General features: G+C 38.0%; 1 protein-coding gene across 2 annotated transcripts in view; it reads left to right on the top strand.

Moving 5' to 3' along the window:
• The first annotated feature begins 230 nt into the window (after positions 1–230).
• Positions 231–19314, top strand: part of LOC101168142 (serine/threonine-protein phosphatase 2B catalytic subunit alpha isoform) — a 29026-nt gene continuing 9942 nt past the window's right edge. Inside the window, exons 1-7 of one of the 2 annotated variants that reach the window (XM_011483498.3) lie at positions 231–651; positions 6107–6307; positions 10372–10496; positions 10598–10709; positions 11228–11373; positions 11461–11600; positions 17839–17916. In XM_011483498.3, the coding sequence (XP_011481800.2) occupies positions 597–651; positions 6107–6307; positions 10372–10496; positions 10598–10709; positions 11228–11373; positions 11461–11600; positions 17839–17916 (857 nt within the window). In that variant the 5' untranslated portion in view covers positions 231–596. The remainder of the gene's footprint in view (positions 652–6106; positions 6308–10371; positions 10497–10597; positions 10710–11227; positions 11374–11460; positions 11601–17838; positions 17917–19314) is intronic. The other variant, XM_004076366.4, reaches the window with a different exon arrangement.

The following is a 19314-nucleotide window of genomic DNA, read 5'->3' on the forward strand; positions in this document are numbered from 1 at the left end:
TCTTAAATCCTATTTTTGATTTTAATAAAAAGCAAATATTATTAAATGACATTAAGTTTAAGAAAAAAAAACTTGATCTTTATCTGTCAATATAAAAAAATCTCAAATCTTCTTAATTAATGATGCAATAAAAAAAAGACAGTTCAGTGTTTCATCTGGCGTAACCAAATTTCCAGAATACCGAAAAATTGCGCATCGTGCGTGGGGGCAACCCCAAGCAAGCCTCCATCTGATGGCAGCATTAGGCAGTCCCGTGAAACATTTGCGTGGGAGTTCCCTCCACCGCCATGTCGGGATAGTGCACATCTCTCTCTCTCCGTCTACGCGCATCCTCCCCCATATTAACAGCTTAGCGCTGCAGAAGCATCTCGTTCTGCCTCCAGCATCCATCCTTCCTTCCTTCCATCCATCTATCCATCCATCCATCCGTGCCTGGGGAGCAGCAGTCCAGCCCGGTGCAGCACCGACGCACGGAGGGGGCGCCTCCACTGAGTGATGCCAGTGTTTCAGTCGCCTTCTTTCGACAAGAAAGAGTAGATCCTACAGGAAGGGGGGTAGAGAATCACACGTTTCAGCCTCGAAAACGGCAACTGCTCATGAAGATGTCTAACGCTGACATCGTCTTAAACCCCACCGATCGGGTGGTGAAATGTAAGTCAGCCCATTAAATGTTTTTTTTTTTTTTTTTGCTCGGCTACAGCTCTAATTACATAACAATCTACGGTGTTTCGGTTCTGCAGACATTGGCTTCACCTTCTTTTTAAATTGTGCATTGATGCTGCAGATGCAGTTGTCAAGTTGGTGCTGATGATAGTGAGCAGTTAGCGCTTCGATGTTGATAAACAATCGCGTTTTCTGAGAGCGCGCGGCCCGATGGAGATCACGCAGAGGGGGAAAAAAGCCCAGATGACTCCTAATCTATTGCATTTATGGCGATTTAATGTCATCTGAGCTGCAAACGTAACGAGAAATAGGAAGGAAGAGGTGCTGAATTGTCCCAGCTTTACAGATGGAGCAGTGATGCAGCAGGATTTCTTTGAGGAAGATGGAGAGGGCACGAAATTGGCATGAATGGGCTATATTTCACTATGAGGGACTCAGGATTTAATCTGATCAGAAAGAGGGGCCTACATAGAATTGATCAGTGAAAGATGATGAAGTGCTCTCAGCTGCCATAACTCACTTAAAGCCCAGCTCTTTTTTTGGATCAGCTCACAAGGCAGCGCTGTGCACGAGCAGACCCACAGTCAGTGAATTATCATAATGGCCGAGCAGCTCAGTCAGCATTAACAACTTTGTCTTTTAGGCACCTCAGTTGCAGAAACCCGGACTAATCTGCCGCTGAGATACACTTCTGTGACAATGACTGCAGGCACAGCTGATGCAGTCATGTGAAAATAGAATGTCCAGCCCCTTTTAGTTGTATCAAGGTCCAGGAACATAACGTGTGCAGAATCAGAACCTTAGAAGTATTTTACCAGAGCATGGAAATTTTTTTTTAAACCTTTGTATTTTAACCAAAGTTTTTAGAAAGAGAGGAAAATTGCTCCACAATAATGGTTTAGTATGAAAGACAATACTTTGTTGTTGCTGAGGCACGACCACATTTTCACAGTTTTCCCTTGAAGACACACTCCAATGAAAATCACGTTCTTTGTGTTTTTAACATGTTCTTGTGACATTTTTCTCATGATGGAAGACATAAAGAAAAAATTGAGCTTACAATTGCATTTCTAAGTATTTCTTTATTCAAGTCCTTGTGAATGAGGAGCAGATGCAAAAATGAAAACAGCCTGTAGCTGTGTCATTTAGGTGCTGATTGGAGGGGCCACAAACTCCTTGCTCCACTCCATTCCGATGCATCCACTTGTAGACGTTTAGATCAATGTATGCATTTGTTGTCCTTGTCCGACTTGGTATTTGGCTCCAAACTGCACGGCTGGGTAGCTTCCACATGGATAGCCATTTTTTTTCCACCACTAAATTTAGGTCGTAAGGGGCTGTAAGATAGCATGTAAACCACATGGATGAAGGGGAATGGGGATGGGCTTACGCTTCGCCAACAGTCCCGCCCACAACTCCAAGATGAATTTCTAATGAAGTATTGCTGCTCTGCAGAAACTCTGTCCTAGAAAACGTCAAGTTTTTTTTTTAAATTTGGTCTAAAAATGGCATAATCATAATTTAAAAAAACACTGTGAATGCTTTTACGACAGATCAAAAGATGGTCGGAGTGGGTCTTTGATTATTGCAATCAAAAATATTATCTGATGTGAAAAAGAGCAAAAATTGCTGCCTTTTATAATTTTCATGGTGAAGATCTTCAATAATCTAAATGACTCAATCTGTCAAAATGATGATTCTCACAACTCCAGCAAAACAGACTATATAGGTTTTAAAGATTATAAGGACAGAAGCACACATTTGTTTTAGAAAACAATTATTTTATTCCCTGTCCTCTAAACACTGTAGCTGTCTGTGAATCAATAGCTCCAATTGCAAATGAGAGAAGATGGTCTACATGAGTCTGTTATCAAAGAATAATGAAATTTTGAAGATGCAGTGAGTCAAAATTATGACAAACACAAGACCTATTTCAAAAAGGGCAACAAGCCATGAGATCTGACTCAGATGGGTTTTTTTTGTACCATGATTCCGTAACTTCAGCATCCTAGAAGTGTTGTATTTTTTTGTTGCTGATCTGACTTTCTTCGGAGTAATTGAGAAACTTCACTGGATGATATCCAATTTTTACCACCAATGTTGACATAACGATCAACCGCTAGAAAAAAGTTATGAATTTCTACAAATCTATATTTGTATCGTTTGCCAAATGTTCTTACTTATGCTAATGTCTTTCATTATTGCTTGACAGGAGCGCAGATATTCCTTTTGTAGCTTTCATCTTCTTTTCTATTCTTGTTCTCTACTTTGAAAAGCTAGGACTCTTTGACAACCCCCAGAGGGCTTAAATGTGAAAAATTGTCTTAAGAAAGTGAATCATGCAGCCATCAGGTGATCAAAGGAAGCTATCATGACAGTGGCAATCTTGATGCAGAGACTGACGCTTCCTGCAGTTAGCGTGTGCCGCACATGTAACAACACAGACACCGCCAGCTTCTCTGGGCTATTTTCAGTCTTGTGTACACCATTTAAACCTAAGCCAAAGCAGATTTCTAGGTATTTTTTTTTCTCTTAGAAGTTTTAATATGACAGAGCTATTGATTATCTAATGGTCTATGCAGTTTGCTTTCTGGAAGCATCCATATGCACAATGCTGTGAGTCCACCTGTGCTTGACATATGCGCACCCTAAAACCTAAAACTCAAGCTTCGTCGGGCTGAACAGTTCGGACCTCATATTCCTTAGGTCTGTCTTCTTTTGACAGAGACCAGTCGCTCAGCCACCTAAAAAAGGTGGATTCTAGTATAACACTCATAGCTTTATTTAATTTCCCAAAGCCTGATCAGAGTTTATTAGTTTCTTCATAAAAAACGAACAGGTATTCTTGTCCTGTGCAGCAGGTCTAGCATTTCCTGTCAGATACTAGGGTGGCTCTTTAAAGTATCAGTTTATCTAAACCCCTCAGTGTGAATGTCTGATCCAGAACATGTTTGACATTTAAGGAACACAAGGCTAAACTTCGGAGGGAAGACATCTTGAGTGGGATTCAAGCATTTTCTGGGTCAACTGTATGTTTGTATCTCCAACACACTGCTGCATTTATAAGAACCTCCGATGCAAATAGCAGTTTTCCCTGGCACTGCTGGCTGTACTCCAACAGTCAGATGCTGCTGCTGTTGCTCGGCAACCTACAGTATTTCATAGTTCAGCTGAGTGCTGAGCAGATGTCAGCGTTTCATCTCTGCAGCACACATGTTTATCAGTGTGCTCTACTTGTGCACTGTATCTCTGTCAATATTTGTGTTTCTGGAAAAGAGTGATGAAGAATCTGGATTGGGGTTTTTTATAATTTTATTGGAAAAAATAAAAATAAAATTATTGAAATCTACGACTTAATAAGTAATGTTAGTAACGTTTAAAAATCAACATTTTAATTTTTTTGCCTGCATCCTAAGACAAAATGGTTGTATAGATGCTTCCTCAGCATTTTTTTGTTGACATCAATGTCACAGCTGGTAAACGGGCTTTATGGCCCCTTTTTGCTACCAAGGGCATTGGTATTTTTGCTCCATGCGAGTTGTCTTTGTCCAGTGTCATGACGAACATTTCCCAAATGTTTCACTGTTGTCTGTTGGTTGCGGTGCTAGTTTAAACACTGGATTATCATGAACTCAAATGTGAGTTGTAAAAACATTAGTAGTAAAAACATTTCCAAAGCCCTATATATTTTTTTTAGATGCTAATCTCTATACCAGAAAAAAATACAGATTAGGGCTAGTTAATTAAATCATTTAATACTTTTGTCAGTATATGATTTTTGATTTTAAAAACATATATTCTCTTAGTATCTTGTTGAATCTTATGATTCCCACTCCAAATAAAAATTGTGTTTTTATTGTTTTTAACATGTTTTCGTGTCATTTTTCTGATGATGGAGGACTTAAACTAGCTTAAAATAGCCTTTCTGAGTATTTCTTTATTCATTGTGAATCAGCAGCAGATGAAAAAAGGCTATTTTGTTCCGCTCCATTCTGATGCATCCACTTGCAGACAAATAGATCCATCAAGTGGTACATCTTCATTTTCCTCATTTGAGCTGGCATCTGGCTCAAAACTGTACGCCTGGATTGCTACAATGTTGTTCGCCATTTTTGTTTTACTGCTAATGTTAGGTTGGTGTTGTGTGGGGCTGTAAGCTAGTGGGAAAGAATGTAGTACAAGTCAGAGGTGAGTTTCTAATTAACTACTACCGCTCTGCAGAAATAATGTCGTAGAAAACGACACAGGTTTTTGGATTTTGTCTAAAACGACATAATCATAATTAAAAGACCACTAGGAATGCTTTTACAATAGATGAAAAGATGATTAGAGTGGGACCTTTTGTCAGCTTAATCACAAAAATAGGCTGCCTGAAAAAAGTTCTTAGATTAAACAATTTACTTTTAAATGAAGCTCTGTTAATGTTTAGCCAAAACAACAGTATTTTTCTGCACAGGCTAAGCTTCTCCTTATATCAGTTTGTTTATCTTCTTTCAAATGTCAGATACTTTCCAGTTGTGTTGTCACAAAAAATGCACGTCAGTTTATATTTCGTCTCTCCGCCAAATCTCAGAATCATCAGATAAAAATTGTGTCCACTTCTGAGATTAGGATAGAAAAACTGTCTGGGAGAGAAATTTCTAAGTGGGTCCATCTGTAGCTCATTGCTTCATTCACCTCCTCTCCATTCTAACTGTGCTGAATTTGTACTTGCTGGTTAAGTGTGAAAGTACACATCACTGCCACAGATACACACTACATACTGTGAAAATGTTGGTCTCATTAGCTTTACCTTGCTGGGAATCCTGATTCCAGGAGCAATTATTTCTAAATCTCTTGAGAATATCATCCAGAATTGTGGAGCATCATGATCATGACCTGCTACTTTCTGTGTCTCTGTGTCTTTGCCTCATGGTGTTCTGCAGAGAGGTGGTCAAAAACCTGGGAAGCTCAGTCTTCGTCTCAACTTTTGGCCTACTGTGATGTTACATCTGGACTTCTATGAACTTCATTTTCTTTTCAAGTGTTATGTCGACACTTTGAAAAAGATTATTATGTTAAACCTGGCAATCCTGAGATTAGCTTCCCTTCGTGATCCTGAAAAAACTGCTAGTCATGGCACCGGCTTCAAAAATGTAGCCTTTGCTGCTGCCACTGAATAATAATCTGTAGCCTGGTTTCACAGTTTCAATGACTGCTGGGATTTTACTGCTGCATTTAACATCACTTTATTCCCTAATGCTGCACACGAGAAAAAACAAAACAAAAGAACAAACTCTACCTTTGTACTGAAATGGCAATAAATGATGGTTTAGCTGATTGGTGAACAGATTTTTTGCAAAGGTCACAAAACAGAGTAGAAAATCACATTTCTAAAGAAAACATGAACTGCAATTTCTCCACTGCTTGTATGTTACTAAAAGCCTATGTATTTTATTCTCAGCTGTCCCCTTCCCCTTGAGCCATCGCCTTACAATGAAGGAAGTGTTTGACTGCGAAGGAAAACCTCGTGTGGATCTTTTGAAGGCTCACCTGACCAAGGAAGGCCGTGTGGAGGAACCCGTGGCCCTCCGAATCATCAATGAGGGAGCAGCCATCCTCCGTCAGGAAAAAACGATATTAGACATAGAGGCTCCAGTCACAGGTAATTGTTTTTTTAACAAGCTTAATGTCAAGCTACATAGGGACAATCCTGAATATGGAGGTCTTTTTGGTTCTTTTGATCTGAAAGTAATATGCAAAATGAAAAAGTAAAAAGTGAATTAATACTGAATAAAAATATGACTGAAAGCTCATTAAGTAGCCTTTTCTAGCCTTCAACAATAATTACACATTAATCTTTTTAGATGGATAAATCATTTAGTGTATGCTAAAACAAAATTTGACAGTTCTCTTTTTTAAATAATTATTATCTGGACTTGGGTTGATGTCATTTGTTTTTATGAGCTCCAGAAAAGACAAAAACTTACTTTAAACTCTGAATTTATTTGAGTATAAGTCATGGTTTTTTGGATAGTAATGCTGGGGGTGTGACTACATGTATTACTCCGGTGAGACTTATATGTGGTTTAAAACAATGATGTATAGCAACAACAGTGGCCTTTATTTGTGCAAAGGGAATCATTGTTTGCTACTGATAGCAGTACAGAAAAAGTCTTGGCAGAATAGTTCCAAAAACACAGAGGATGAAGAATTATATTATACAGTATTTTTCTGACTATAAGTTGCTCCAGAATACAAGTCGTGGACAGCAAGACATGCACTATGTATATAATTTTTTAATAAAATATAAAAAATATATTTTAGAGGAATGTGAGTGCATTATCAATACAGATAAATATATTTTCCCCTTTATTGTGCATGTGTGGGTTTCCTCGACTTGTATTCTGGAGCAACTTATAGTCTGAAAAATACTGTATACATGCTCTGTACACATTGGATTTGGTCTATGGCTAAACTTTCTTATTTTAAGCCATTTGTCTGCATGGATCATTGAGGAGTAAAAAGGCAACATTTCAAGAAAGGTTATATCAACATAACATAAACAATAACTTTAAATGCATATAATTTTTAACTGACATTGTCCTAGGCATCTTTTTAAATAAAAATTTTAGGTGCTGAACATTAAATATGTATGATGAACAGACTATAGTGCTTTTGTAAGTTTGTTTGTTTGTGCTTTTGTGAGCTTGGGAGGTGTTTGGATTTCAATGCAGTTTGCATGGATCGCATTCCATGGGTGTTTGTGTATCCATGTGCGCATGTGTACATTTGATTGCTTTAGTCACACAAGCAGTCTCCCACTCACATTGCTCTAAGCTTTGAGTGGGCGAAGGCCACTGTGGAGCTGATAGGGAGACGGAAAAGCGAGAAGAGAGGGAGAATGAGAAGGAGAAAAGGAGACAGGGAGAGATGATGATGAAAAATTGAAGGCAGCAAGGAAATGAGATGTAGGTTTGCACACTATGGCCATGGTGTTCACAATGAAAGAGTTATATGCCTCCCTAAGGGGTTTGAGATTCTTCTACGTTTTTGAGGTGAAAGCTTCTCATTTCTTAGAAGCAGAGGCCTTAAATACATCTCATTACCAACACATCCAAATGCTCAGTTGGTTCCATTATTGCTAATGTATACAGGGATTCTCTGTTCCCTCAGGCATCTTTAGTATTTTGAGCAAAGTAAATCTATATAAAAAAGCAATTGAACAACACAGTATTGAAATAATAAAAACTTGCTATTTGTCCCAGCCTATGAACATGTCAAAGAACCATATTGGCCAAACAAAAAACAAACAGGCCACTCATAGTGAGTCTGATGGGTTTAAGTGGGTTTAATCATCCTGCTGTAAGGTCAGACCAGTTCTATTTAGTCCACACCAGAGTCTGTTTCCTTGGATACTCCACTTTGTTTGGCAGATATGAAGCTTGGTGTAGTTTAGCTACAGTGTCAATAAAGATAGAGCACTCGAAAGGTAAAAAGGCTAAAGCATTGGGCATTTCAAGTTGAAATGAAAACAGAACACAGTGCAAATGCAGAGAAAAAAAAGCAAAGCTCAAGAGAAGAGGTTGAGTGATGACAAGAGGCAGTTATCAATATGAAGGATTTGATGAAAAGAATTACATACTACCCAGGCTTTTGTCTTAACATCTGTTTCATTCAAGTGATAGTTCTTGTTTGTTTTGTTTCATTGACCTTGATCTAGAAGTATTTGATTGTAGGTCTTTGGATACGGGCTGATGGGTTTTCTTGCCAATATTAAAGGGGGCTTGGGGTGTTAGACTCCTCCAGGATTTGATGGAAAAAGTCAATGGAGGGCTTGAGAGGGTTAAGAGTATTTCATCTCCCACCGGGTTAATAGAGCTGTGACACTTAGCTTTTTCTGAGATTTGATTGGATGAGAACCAGCACCTCCCAGTCTAAAACCGTGGTTCTCTCTGGGTTAGGATAGGCTACTGCTATTAGCAGGCCTGGCCAACCCTGGTAGTGGCAGTAGCAGGCCTGGCCTTTAGCACGCCTGGCCAACCCCGGTCCTCAAGAGCGACCCTGCCTGTGTTCCAGTTCTTCCTGACCAGCTTGCTGCTGATTTGCTGATTCAAGCAATTCCATATCTTGATCGACTGAACACACCTGATTCAGGTTGTCAGCATCAAGCAGCCGAAAGGGGAGCTGTAAAACATGCAGGGTTTTGGCATTTGAAGACTTTTGAAGGATGGCCAGCCCAGCAATAGAAGGTGAAATATAATTCTTTCAGAGTTGTTTTTTTGTTTTTTTATTCTCGTGTGGAGCATTAGCCCTTGTTCTATCCTAGGCACTTTAACGTTGGGAGTTGGGTCATCTAAACCCACTAGACAGTGCTTTGAACCTTTTTTCTTCAGTGATTTGTGATCTTCACTGGTGTCCATGGATTTCATGAAATCTTTCCACCTTTATCCACCTTTGTCATGGTAGGAATAACACGTTAAAGTAAGGGTGGGGTCATCTAAGATAGCACAAGGGTTAAGGAATAAAGACTCAACCCATTGTTAAAGACAGATTAGCACAATATCCAAAGTTATGATGACTGGTCAGCTGTTGTAAAAAATAGTCAAAAGACAAAGTTTACTGAGTTTACTGAATAATTAACTTTATTTTCCTAAGTACAATCACACATTGGGATAGTCTAAAACAAGATGAGTTGGTTGGGTTAGTTTGTCTCTGATGCCCTGTACAGAAAGATACTGAGTCAGCTTTAACTCACAGGACACTCCTTGGTGGCCTCTGCAGTCCTTTTCACTGTTGTCTGTCGCTCAGGGAAAAAGCGCAGACACAGAAAAAACACTCAACAAACTTGCCAACAGTCAGTTCTGTTGTGTTCTGATGGTTGAACAGAAGATACATTATCTGATACATAATTGTAAAAACTACTCACATTTATATACAATTACAATGCTATCTTGACTTACCTTATCTTATCATAGTCGTTGGAGATTGGACATCTAGTCAGAATCCTTTTTTCTTCTTTATTTATTTTTTTGACATGCTCAAAATTGACAAAGACAAGACAAAGACACCCTGAAGAGATTGCATCTAGGCTGGTCTAGGACCATATTGGTCTTCTCCTAGAAGAGATTATGGGGAAGATCTGGCTTTCTTTGCTTGAGATGCATAGTGAATTGTCCTCTGATCTAAATAAGGATTTACCAGAGGATCACTTTTGCATATTGTGTGTACTCACAAATCTTCTACTGCTAACCTGTTTTTATTATTAGGTACGACAACCTGGATCAGCAAGCTTTAGATAGACTGTTTGGTCATAATGCACAACACCATCCACATCAACTCAAACGTTTCATTAGAGACAGGCAAATGTGGTAATAGATGGGTAATATTGTGATCTTGTTTTGTCAAATCAAGTTATTTTAGTTACTAATTTTGAAATGTGGTATGTTTTATAATATTGGTTATTTAAGAAAATATCAATCTACATTGATCTCCTGGTTATGTAGATGCTTTGTGATGCATCTTTTTCCGCAAAGCTATAAAAATGAAAGAGGATCATTTTCTTTTCACACCATCATGTTTGAACACATTTTTCCACAAAAAGAGAAGTGGACAAAACAATAGAGTTAATTTTTCAAAAAAATGGTGTACACACAATCACACAGAAGCCCACAAAAGGCGGTTTTCATTGGGACAATATAGACTTTTTGTGTTTTTGGTTTTCTACAGTTTGCGGGGACATCCACGGGCAGTTCTTTGATCTCATGAAGTTGTTTGAGGTTGGAGGATCACCAGCCACAACGCGGTACCTGTTCCTTGGAGACTATGTTGACCGTGGCTACTTCAGTATCGAGGTGAGAACAGCGTAAATCCTTTTTTAGAGGGAAACAAACTTCAAAAAGCATCATAAGTTGCACATTGAACAAATAAGATGTTTGTTTGTTTGTCGTTACAGTGTGTTTTATACCTTTGGTCACTGAAAATCCTCTATCCAAAGACACTATTTTTACTTCGTGGAAATCATGAATGTAGACATTTGACAGAATATTTCACCTTCAAACAAGAATGTGAGTACCTTCTGGTATTGAGCAGGTTGTGTTTTTTAATTTTCCGGTGAAAATAAAATAACATCTTTGTTTGTGTTCTTGTTATTGGTTAACAGTCAAAACTAAGGTGTTTATGGCAGTCTATATTATTTTAAGCATTACCTGTTTTGTCAACTCAATTTAAATGGAACAAAACAGATACTGTTAATGATTTAATCAACATAAAATGTATCTTCAATTATAAATGCATAGAAAAGTTGATTTTTATTCCTTTTAGTCCTTGCATCTTTGATTGCTTAGAGTAAAAAAATAACTATTATTTTAGATACACCGCATCATTTAGTGTTTTTTTAATCAGGCCTGTCATACTGTTTTATTGATAAAAACAAATCTATCCTCAAGACACCTTGGTAGAGATTTAACCTGGACTTTTCTGGCATTTCAGGGATGCTCAGTTTATGTGTAACTTCTGGGCATATATGTCAAAGTTGCCAAATGGAAACGATGCTCTCTTTTCTCCCTATTTCTTTTTCTGTCAGGTAAAATCAAGTACTCAGAGCAAGTGTATGACTCGTGTATGGATGCGTTTGACTGCCTTCCTCTGGCAGCTCTCATGAACCAACAGTTTCTCTGTGTACATGGTGGACTCTCACCCGAAATACAAACCTTAGACGACATTAAAAAGGTGAGAGGGAATGGCTTCAGCATCATAGAGCAACTTCATTGTCTAACTTCTGCACCTAAAACATTCTGCCTATATATATTTATAAAGTTGGATCGGTTCAAAGAGCCACCAGCCTTTGGGCCAATGTGTGACCTGCTCTGGTCTGATCCTCTGGAAGACTTTGGCAATGAGAAAACTCAGGAGTACTTCAGCCACAACACAGTGCGAGGCTGCTCCTACTTTTACAGGTGAGATGTTTCTGTCTGCTGCTGTTTGGTTTGCACCAGTTTTTTAAACTACTTGCTGAATTAAAAAAAATGCATTCTTTTTTGATAATTAATTCTTTATAATACAATTACACTAATGTGTGGATCAATTCTGAGACAGTGAGTAAATAAGGTTTAGTAAATATTTTTTCCTCTTAAACTGACATTGTTGTGAGCTGAAACTTACCAAATTACCCATTATATCACAATCTATACCATCTATATCTCTCAAAGGAATAACATAGGAAATTTATTTTACTGTGGATTTCATCAGAGTTTAAAAAACAGCTTAATTCCAATAAATTTGATTGGTCAATTCTTTGATGTAGTGGGATTTACTGCGTAAAAGAACATTAGTATTTTCCATCTTAACTTTTTTTTCCACTTTGCTATCCCTCCTGTGTTCGTCTGGCAAATGCACCTCAAAGCTTCAGTTCAAACTGTGCGTCTTCCAAAAGTAAACCGTGATTGATAGAAGTAGGCTAACATAAGGACACATTGAGCTGGATGGGTCATTATAAAATGTTCTTGTTCTTTTCAAGGAATCTGTGGATTTAGGAGATGAAGTGGATAAGACGAAGGAGAGAATGGCATGATCAGATATGAACATTAGAAGTTCTCCTGCTGTAGAAAGTGACTTTAATCAACTGTGATTAGTTGACTGTTGGGAAGCTATGCAATGAGTCTTTGATATCAAAAATAGATGAAACGATTCTAAATTATTTATAGATATAAAACATTTGTTGATGTTTGAGCAAAAGTGATGTTCAAAAAGGAGCACACTTAAAAAGGACACAGTGCAGGAATCAGTGAATATGCAGGAAGCTTGTAGATCTTGTCTTTTGTGGCAAACAGCGACAGAGAGCCGTCTTGATGTTACAGCAGGATGGAGGATGGCTGGGGGAGAAAGTTGGGGCAAAGATTATAGTGAGATTTTTCTTAATGGGAAACAGCTCGGGTCTCTTCAGGAGATCTACTTAAATCAGAAGCAGTAACGTTGAGCATTTCTCTCCATGAGGAAACAGTATTCTGGCCAAGGTGTACACAGTAATTAAAACTCAATCATATTAGACCTAAGGTTTAATTCTCATCTGGGTGTGTTTGTGAGCCCTCATAGAAGTCTCAAAGCTGTTGTTTGTCTGAACTTGAGAGATAAGGTAAAGTAATTGTTGCAGGCAGCAGATGCCAACTATCCTCACAGTCATGCCAATGTCCTTGTTCTCTCGATCCTGTTCTTTTTGCGGATCCGGTTTGTAGAAAGTCTCCTTCCACACTGCAAAAACTGAATCTTGAGAAAGTAAAAAGACCCTTGTTTCACGAAAAACAGTCTTTTTTTTGTCTTGCAAGAAAAATAAACTTATTGAGAATGTTTTTCAATAGCAAGATAATCTTGTTTTGAGAAGAAATGTCTTAGTGACTAAAAATACATTTTTTTAAATTAGAATTATTGGTAAGGCTACCTTTCTTACCCTATTGGCAGATAGTTTTGCTTATTTAAAGAAAATCTGCCAATTAGGTAAAACATTTTGATTTATTTCTAAGGAGCCTTTTTGCAGTGCAAAGACAGATTATTTGCACAGGAACTGTCTTCTCCTCTTCAAGATTTTCCTAAACATGCATTATTTATGTGGAAATACTTCCTTTGTGATCATTGATCTCGAACAACCACTCTTTCAGAAAAAGAAACAAAATAAGCACCATTAGAGGATTTGAAACAACCTCTGCCATTAAACTGAGGTTGGACATCAAACCATCAGTGCATTGTTGGGAAAATGTTTGTCAAAACATCAAAGCAAAGATTTCATATAATTGAGACAAGAGAAGATGAAGACAAACCGCTTCCTCATTCACAGCTGTGAAATGATCAGGTAGTGCTCGCTGTTGGGTGAGGTAGGAGCTCAGCGAGGATTATTCAGTAGATGTGTGGAGGATGCTGCTATTATAGTCATCTATCTCCCTGTGGCTTTGTTCTGCCTTCACTCTCAAACTTACCTCTTCATCATTATGTCTTTTGCCAACCATGTTGCATGTATGCAGCAGAGGTATGGCGCTCTCCTAGCGATTTTTCAGGAAAGCAAGAAAATCTCTATGAAATCAAAATTGGTAAAGCAGGTGATGCAGAAAGATTGCACAGGAACAGTTCAAACAAACGTAATGCAGTTATTTCCCTTAAAGGTAACAACAAAGAGTAATACTTGCACTTGCACATAAATCAATTGTGAGCATTTTTCATAAGGAGCCATGAAATTGCTTTTTCCCCAGAGTTATAAATGACTAAACCAGATCTAACGGTAGCACAGAGCTGGTATGCAACTGTACAGTAATGTCGGGTGCACCTGCTGCTTTTTGCAGAGGAGCAAGTCCTTCAAGTCCCACCCGATCATCTTTTGATCTATTGTAAAACCAGTGTCTTTTAATTATAATAATGCCGTTTTTAATCAAAATGTAAAAAACTGTTGTTGTTTTTTAGGAAATTCTGTAAAGCAGCAGGAGTTTATTAGAAATTCACCTCTGAGTTGTCGGTGTGTAATAAGCCCGCCCTACTTTCTGTTATCCATCAGTTTACACTCTCTCCCTGTAGCTTACAGCCCCTCTCACCACCATCCTAACATTACCAGTGCACCAAAAATGCCAAGCAATATTGGAGCTATCCAACCGTACAGTTTTGATCCAGATGCCAGCTCAGATGAGGAAAACATAGATTTTTGATATAGATCCCACGTGGATCTATATCAAACAGGATTTTTTTTCTTCCCCTGATTCACAACAATTTGAATAAATAAATACTCAGAAACAGAACTTTGAGCTAAATCTCTAGATATATGCCCCGATCATAAGATAATTGCCACAAGAACATGTTAAAAATGCCAAACACACTGTTTTCATCACAATGGGTCTTTAAAATTCAATTTATTCATTCATTCATTTTCTGTACCGCTTTGTCCCTTTCGGGGTCACGGGGTTGACGGAGCCTATCCCGGCTACTTGGGCGTAGGCAGGGGATGCCCTGGACAGGTCGCCAGTCTGTCGCAGGGTAGAACATCCACAATCACACACCCATGCACTCTCACACTCACACCTATGGACAATTTAGAGTTGCCAATTAACCTATGGAGCATGTTTTTGGACAGTGGGAGGAAGCCGGAGATCCCGGAGAAAACCCACGCATGCACGGGGAGAACATGCAAACTCCACACAGAAAGGTCCCCCATTGATGTATTTTTCATGTCCCCCAGCCGGGACTTGAACCAGGGGCCTTCTTGCTGTGAGGCAAGAGCGCTAACCACTGCTCCACCGTGCACCGTTCTTTTTATTAAATTCAATTTAATAAAAAGAAAAACACAAAACACAAAAACCACAAGGATGTTTTTCTTTTTTTAATTAGAGACTTTTTTACATTATTCAGAAGAGACGGGGTTACTTTTATAAATAACTATGAGTAGTAAAAATGCCCATTCTTATACATAAGTCCATGCCTTGACATTATCGTTACTTTCTTTCCTCAATTTTTATTTTCTTCATTTTTTCCAGAAAATCTAAACTAATTAAAAATACAAAGACTGCATAGATCTTTTCTATAATCCCTGAACTAACAGTAAATATTTTCAAACGATCAATAGTTGCGAAGCTGTCAGAAATGATTCGATGACCACTGGCATCCCAGATGGATGATCTTTGGTGAAAAAAAGAGATGTCAGTTTCACACTCACGATGCAGCACTTCCACTCTGCAGCGCCTTCTTCACTCCTTCTCATTGGTCCAGTTCCTCACTCATTCTCACTCCATCGTGTGTTCTCACACAGGGAGGACTGATCCCAAGCCCCGTCTGCAGATTCTGCTCCCTTGCAGCAGTAAGCTGATATATTCCAACAGACAGGAAATACATGAGTACATTAGTGGATGTAGGGATGTTCATTTAACTTTTGTTTCATTCTATAAAGCATGCAAACACTGTCTTAATAACTATGGTGAAAAAAATGTGAACGTCTTTCTATTTTTTTGAGAAACAGTTACATAACATGTTTTGAGAGCAGTACTTCACTATGCTGTGAGGTGCAAATGTTACACAATGAAGAAAAACACGCTCAAAACCCATTATTCCTCTCCTCTTCAACATATATTTACTCTTAAAGGAATGTAAGGGATGTGACCTAGTTACATAGGAGTGTGGCACAGTTTGGCCAGGTGCTGAGGGCATGGCAGTCTCCCTGTTTTTTTCTTCTGGCACAAACCTTTGAGCATGTAAATATTTCACGCATCTTTGAAAGTTTGATGGGTACATGGATGGTGGGTCTGCTGGGATGTTCAGATGGGAAAGCGTTGTTACTGAGGATTGTTTTTTTTTTTCACTGTATGCTTTATTTACTAATGTTAGAGGTTATTTAGTTTCATTCGTAGATTTTTACTGTTTTTTTATTTTATCTTTTGTAAAACATCCGGACTGATACTTTGTTTTTGTTTTTTTAACCATTGTTTGACCAAAGTAAGAGGATTTCGGGTAAAACGCAACACAAGAATAACTGGTAAATACTAGCCTCAGTTCAATATTTGACATTTTCAATTGACTGAATCAAAGGCTAAAAATTATGGGGATGCAGTAATTGTTGGTAATCTTATTTTGCACTGTCAAACACATTAACGCTTCACTGAGTGTATTTCTGCTTCTCACTTTGTCATCATTGTAAATCTATTTAAACCAGTTGTATAAATGTAAAAAAAATGCTGTTACTATTGCTGCAAGAACTATTTAGCAAATTGAAACAAAGCAGAAGGTGACAGTAAATCTTGGAGTTGGGGCACGTTGCTTTACAAAGAAAAACTAAACATTTTTAGTTGTTAGTAATGACTTTATATGCTCACTTTTAGTTATAATCACTATAACTGCCTAAAGCAATTGAAGTGAGCTATCTTAAGCCTAAGTGCCATGCACCCAGGTTGAGCATTTGGGTTGTGGTTGATCTGCCGTGAAGGGTCGTAGAGAGGAGCGGCCGCACCTTAAAGGGAGTGCAGGTGTGTCTTGTGGTTCCATCCAAAATGGCACGTACAATTGTTGTATATGTGGTATTGTGAAGTACTTTTACAAATGTAAATATCACCCACTTACGGCGTGCGGGTAAGGCTGTTGTACAGTACCCTAAAGCCGCACTCTTGTCCAGGGATGGGCATTGAGCGCCACATTCCTGCTTGTTTTCAAACATACGCTGCTCTGCCATGCTCTGGACACACCTGGTCCAGGTATTCAGCCATGAGTAGGGTGCGGATATGTGCGGAAAACATGCAGACACACCGGCCCTTAAGGCCCACTACTGTGTCTAGCCGTTAATAAGGTTCCCCCACTGGCTCCTTATTGACCCGCAGATGCTACATTCACTGGGTGTGCAGGTGATAAATGATGATTCAAAAATACTTTACATTACAAATTTTTAACATTTGTAGCCTTGAAGAAACTTACTGAACAAGTTATACTCATGTAAAGCCAATAATAGTGTAAGAATCTGTTACCTTTGAGAGTCATTGCTGTGTTTGGTTGAAAAATTGCTGAAAGGTGTATTAAGCAAACAACCAGCCTGGAGGCATCAGTGAGTGACAATGTGACTCAAGTCTGATGATCTCTGTTCACCAGATCAAATGCTTTCTTTTCCTCTGAAGAGAAACAATGTGGTACTCATCAGACCCATGTTTTGTTTTAGATTTTTCCCTCTGGTTTAAAGAGCAGGAAGTGGGAAATCACATGTTTTCCATCATGATTGCTCATGGAACAATTTAATGTCTGTCTGGGTAAAAAAAAAAAAAAAAAGAAACCTGAAAGACAAAGAGAGGTAGTTGGTGAGGCAATAAATAAATAAATGCATAGATAAAAGTGTAGTGCATCTTTGAGAAAAGACACAACTGTTGACACAGTTGAACCCACGATTCTTCCCCTCATCTGTCACTGTATGTTGCACAACATATGTCAAATGATCAAATCAAATATGTCAAGAATTCTATATATGATCACCTCAATAGTGTCTATTGCCACTCAAAATATTTTTTTTAGGTGCAGAAGTACTACCTGGTGGTTTTATAAGAAATTTCTAATACATATCTCTTTATTAAGTAAAGTGTATTGTGCCACAAATGAACATGTCATTTGTGTCTTTATTGTAACATTGTGCCTTTTTTCAAAGTTGCACCGTTGCAAAGGTTGTTGCAAAAACACTATTTTCTATTTTGTTTTCAGTTATCCGGCTGTATGCGAGTTCCTGCAGAGCAATAACCTTTTATCCATTATCCGAGCGCATGAAGCACAAGATGCTGGGTATGTTGTCGCCTCAAAACACTATTTTAGACTTTTGAGAGTAATCATTTTTCTCAATTAAGGATGACAAAGATTTTTGCTTAATTTACAAATAATCTACACTAACTTTACATGGAATTACTCTTACATTTGATCACTCATTTTTTGTTGTATTTTATGCTTACGATTCTATTGAACAACATTAAACCGCTTCATGCCTGGCCTTATCTCCAATTAAATGCTAAAAATATTATGCAGAATGTTTTTTGTTCAAAGTGTTGCTAAATTAAGTGGAGTCCTGGATTAAATAGTGAATTAGCTACATATTTTTGTTCATTGCAACTTGAAGGCACCCTCACTGGCAAGTTTTTAAACCCTTCACGACGTTTGTCACTGATTTGCAAGGTGTCTTTAAACCAGGCCTCCTCTTTATTTTTTCTTTAACCGGAAAAAAACACAAAAACATGTTTTTTTTTTACAACAATTGCAAGTAAACTAAGGAATGAAGTGGTTAAAGCTTCACTGCTGTTTATTCCCAATACTTTGAAGTCCCATTGCATTGTGCCAATTGAAGACCTTTTTTTTGGACTAATAATCATAGCTGCGGCATCATTCCAGATCTTTTTTTAGACCACATTTCCTCTTAAAAAACTGCAGGATCTTCACTATACTTGCAGTCTTCAGGAGTCTCCTCAGATGCTTCCAGAACCAGTATTTTCACCCTTCTGAAACAGATTAACATCCTTTCCATGACAACGAAAGTCCAACACAATTGTAAAAAAAAGTGAACTCTTTGCATCTGTTGGGTTTAGTAACATAGTACCAGGTAATAACACTAACCCGTGCAATAACTTGGAATGCTTTCACCTGTTCTCTTTGTTCAGGACTTTACAACCTGAGGTTTTGCAGCCACATGTGGCTCTTGTACTCCTCCAGTGTAGCTCTCTGTTAAAAAATAGTTTTTACTTTTAAAAAGTAACTGTAAAGTAAAAAAAAATTAAGTTGTAAAATAAAAAAGAGTAAAGTAACTCAAACACTATTCAGCTGATTGAAAAAATAGTTGGCGGACTTTATGAATCACTCTGTTAGGCTCATCACTACAGTACCCATGATGCTCTAACAATCCATTAAGCAGATTTGAGAAGTCACCAAAGTCGAACTAAAACATTATGACATGTCTTGGTAAAATCTGTCAAAAACTTCTAGTTCAGCGTTGGTAAAATAAAATAAAAATATAAAATTACTAACTGTAAAATAAGCTGTATAGGTTTTTTTTTTTTACTACTACTAATTACTACTATATTTGTTGCATTAACATGATTCCATGTGACATAGGGTGACTTTTATTTTGAAAGGAAGTCATGTGAACCTCTGTCAAAATTAAACGATTTTATATATATTTTTTAAATTAAAAGGTAT

Source organism: Oryzias latipes, chromosome 14 (genome assembly GCF_002234675.1).
Source record: "Oryzias latipes chromosome 14, ASM223467v1".
Classification (NCBI taxonomy): Eukaryota; Metazoa; Chordata; class Actinopteri; order Beloniformes; family Adrianichthyidae; genus Oryzias; species Oryzias latipes.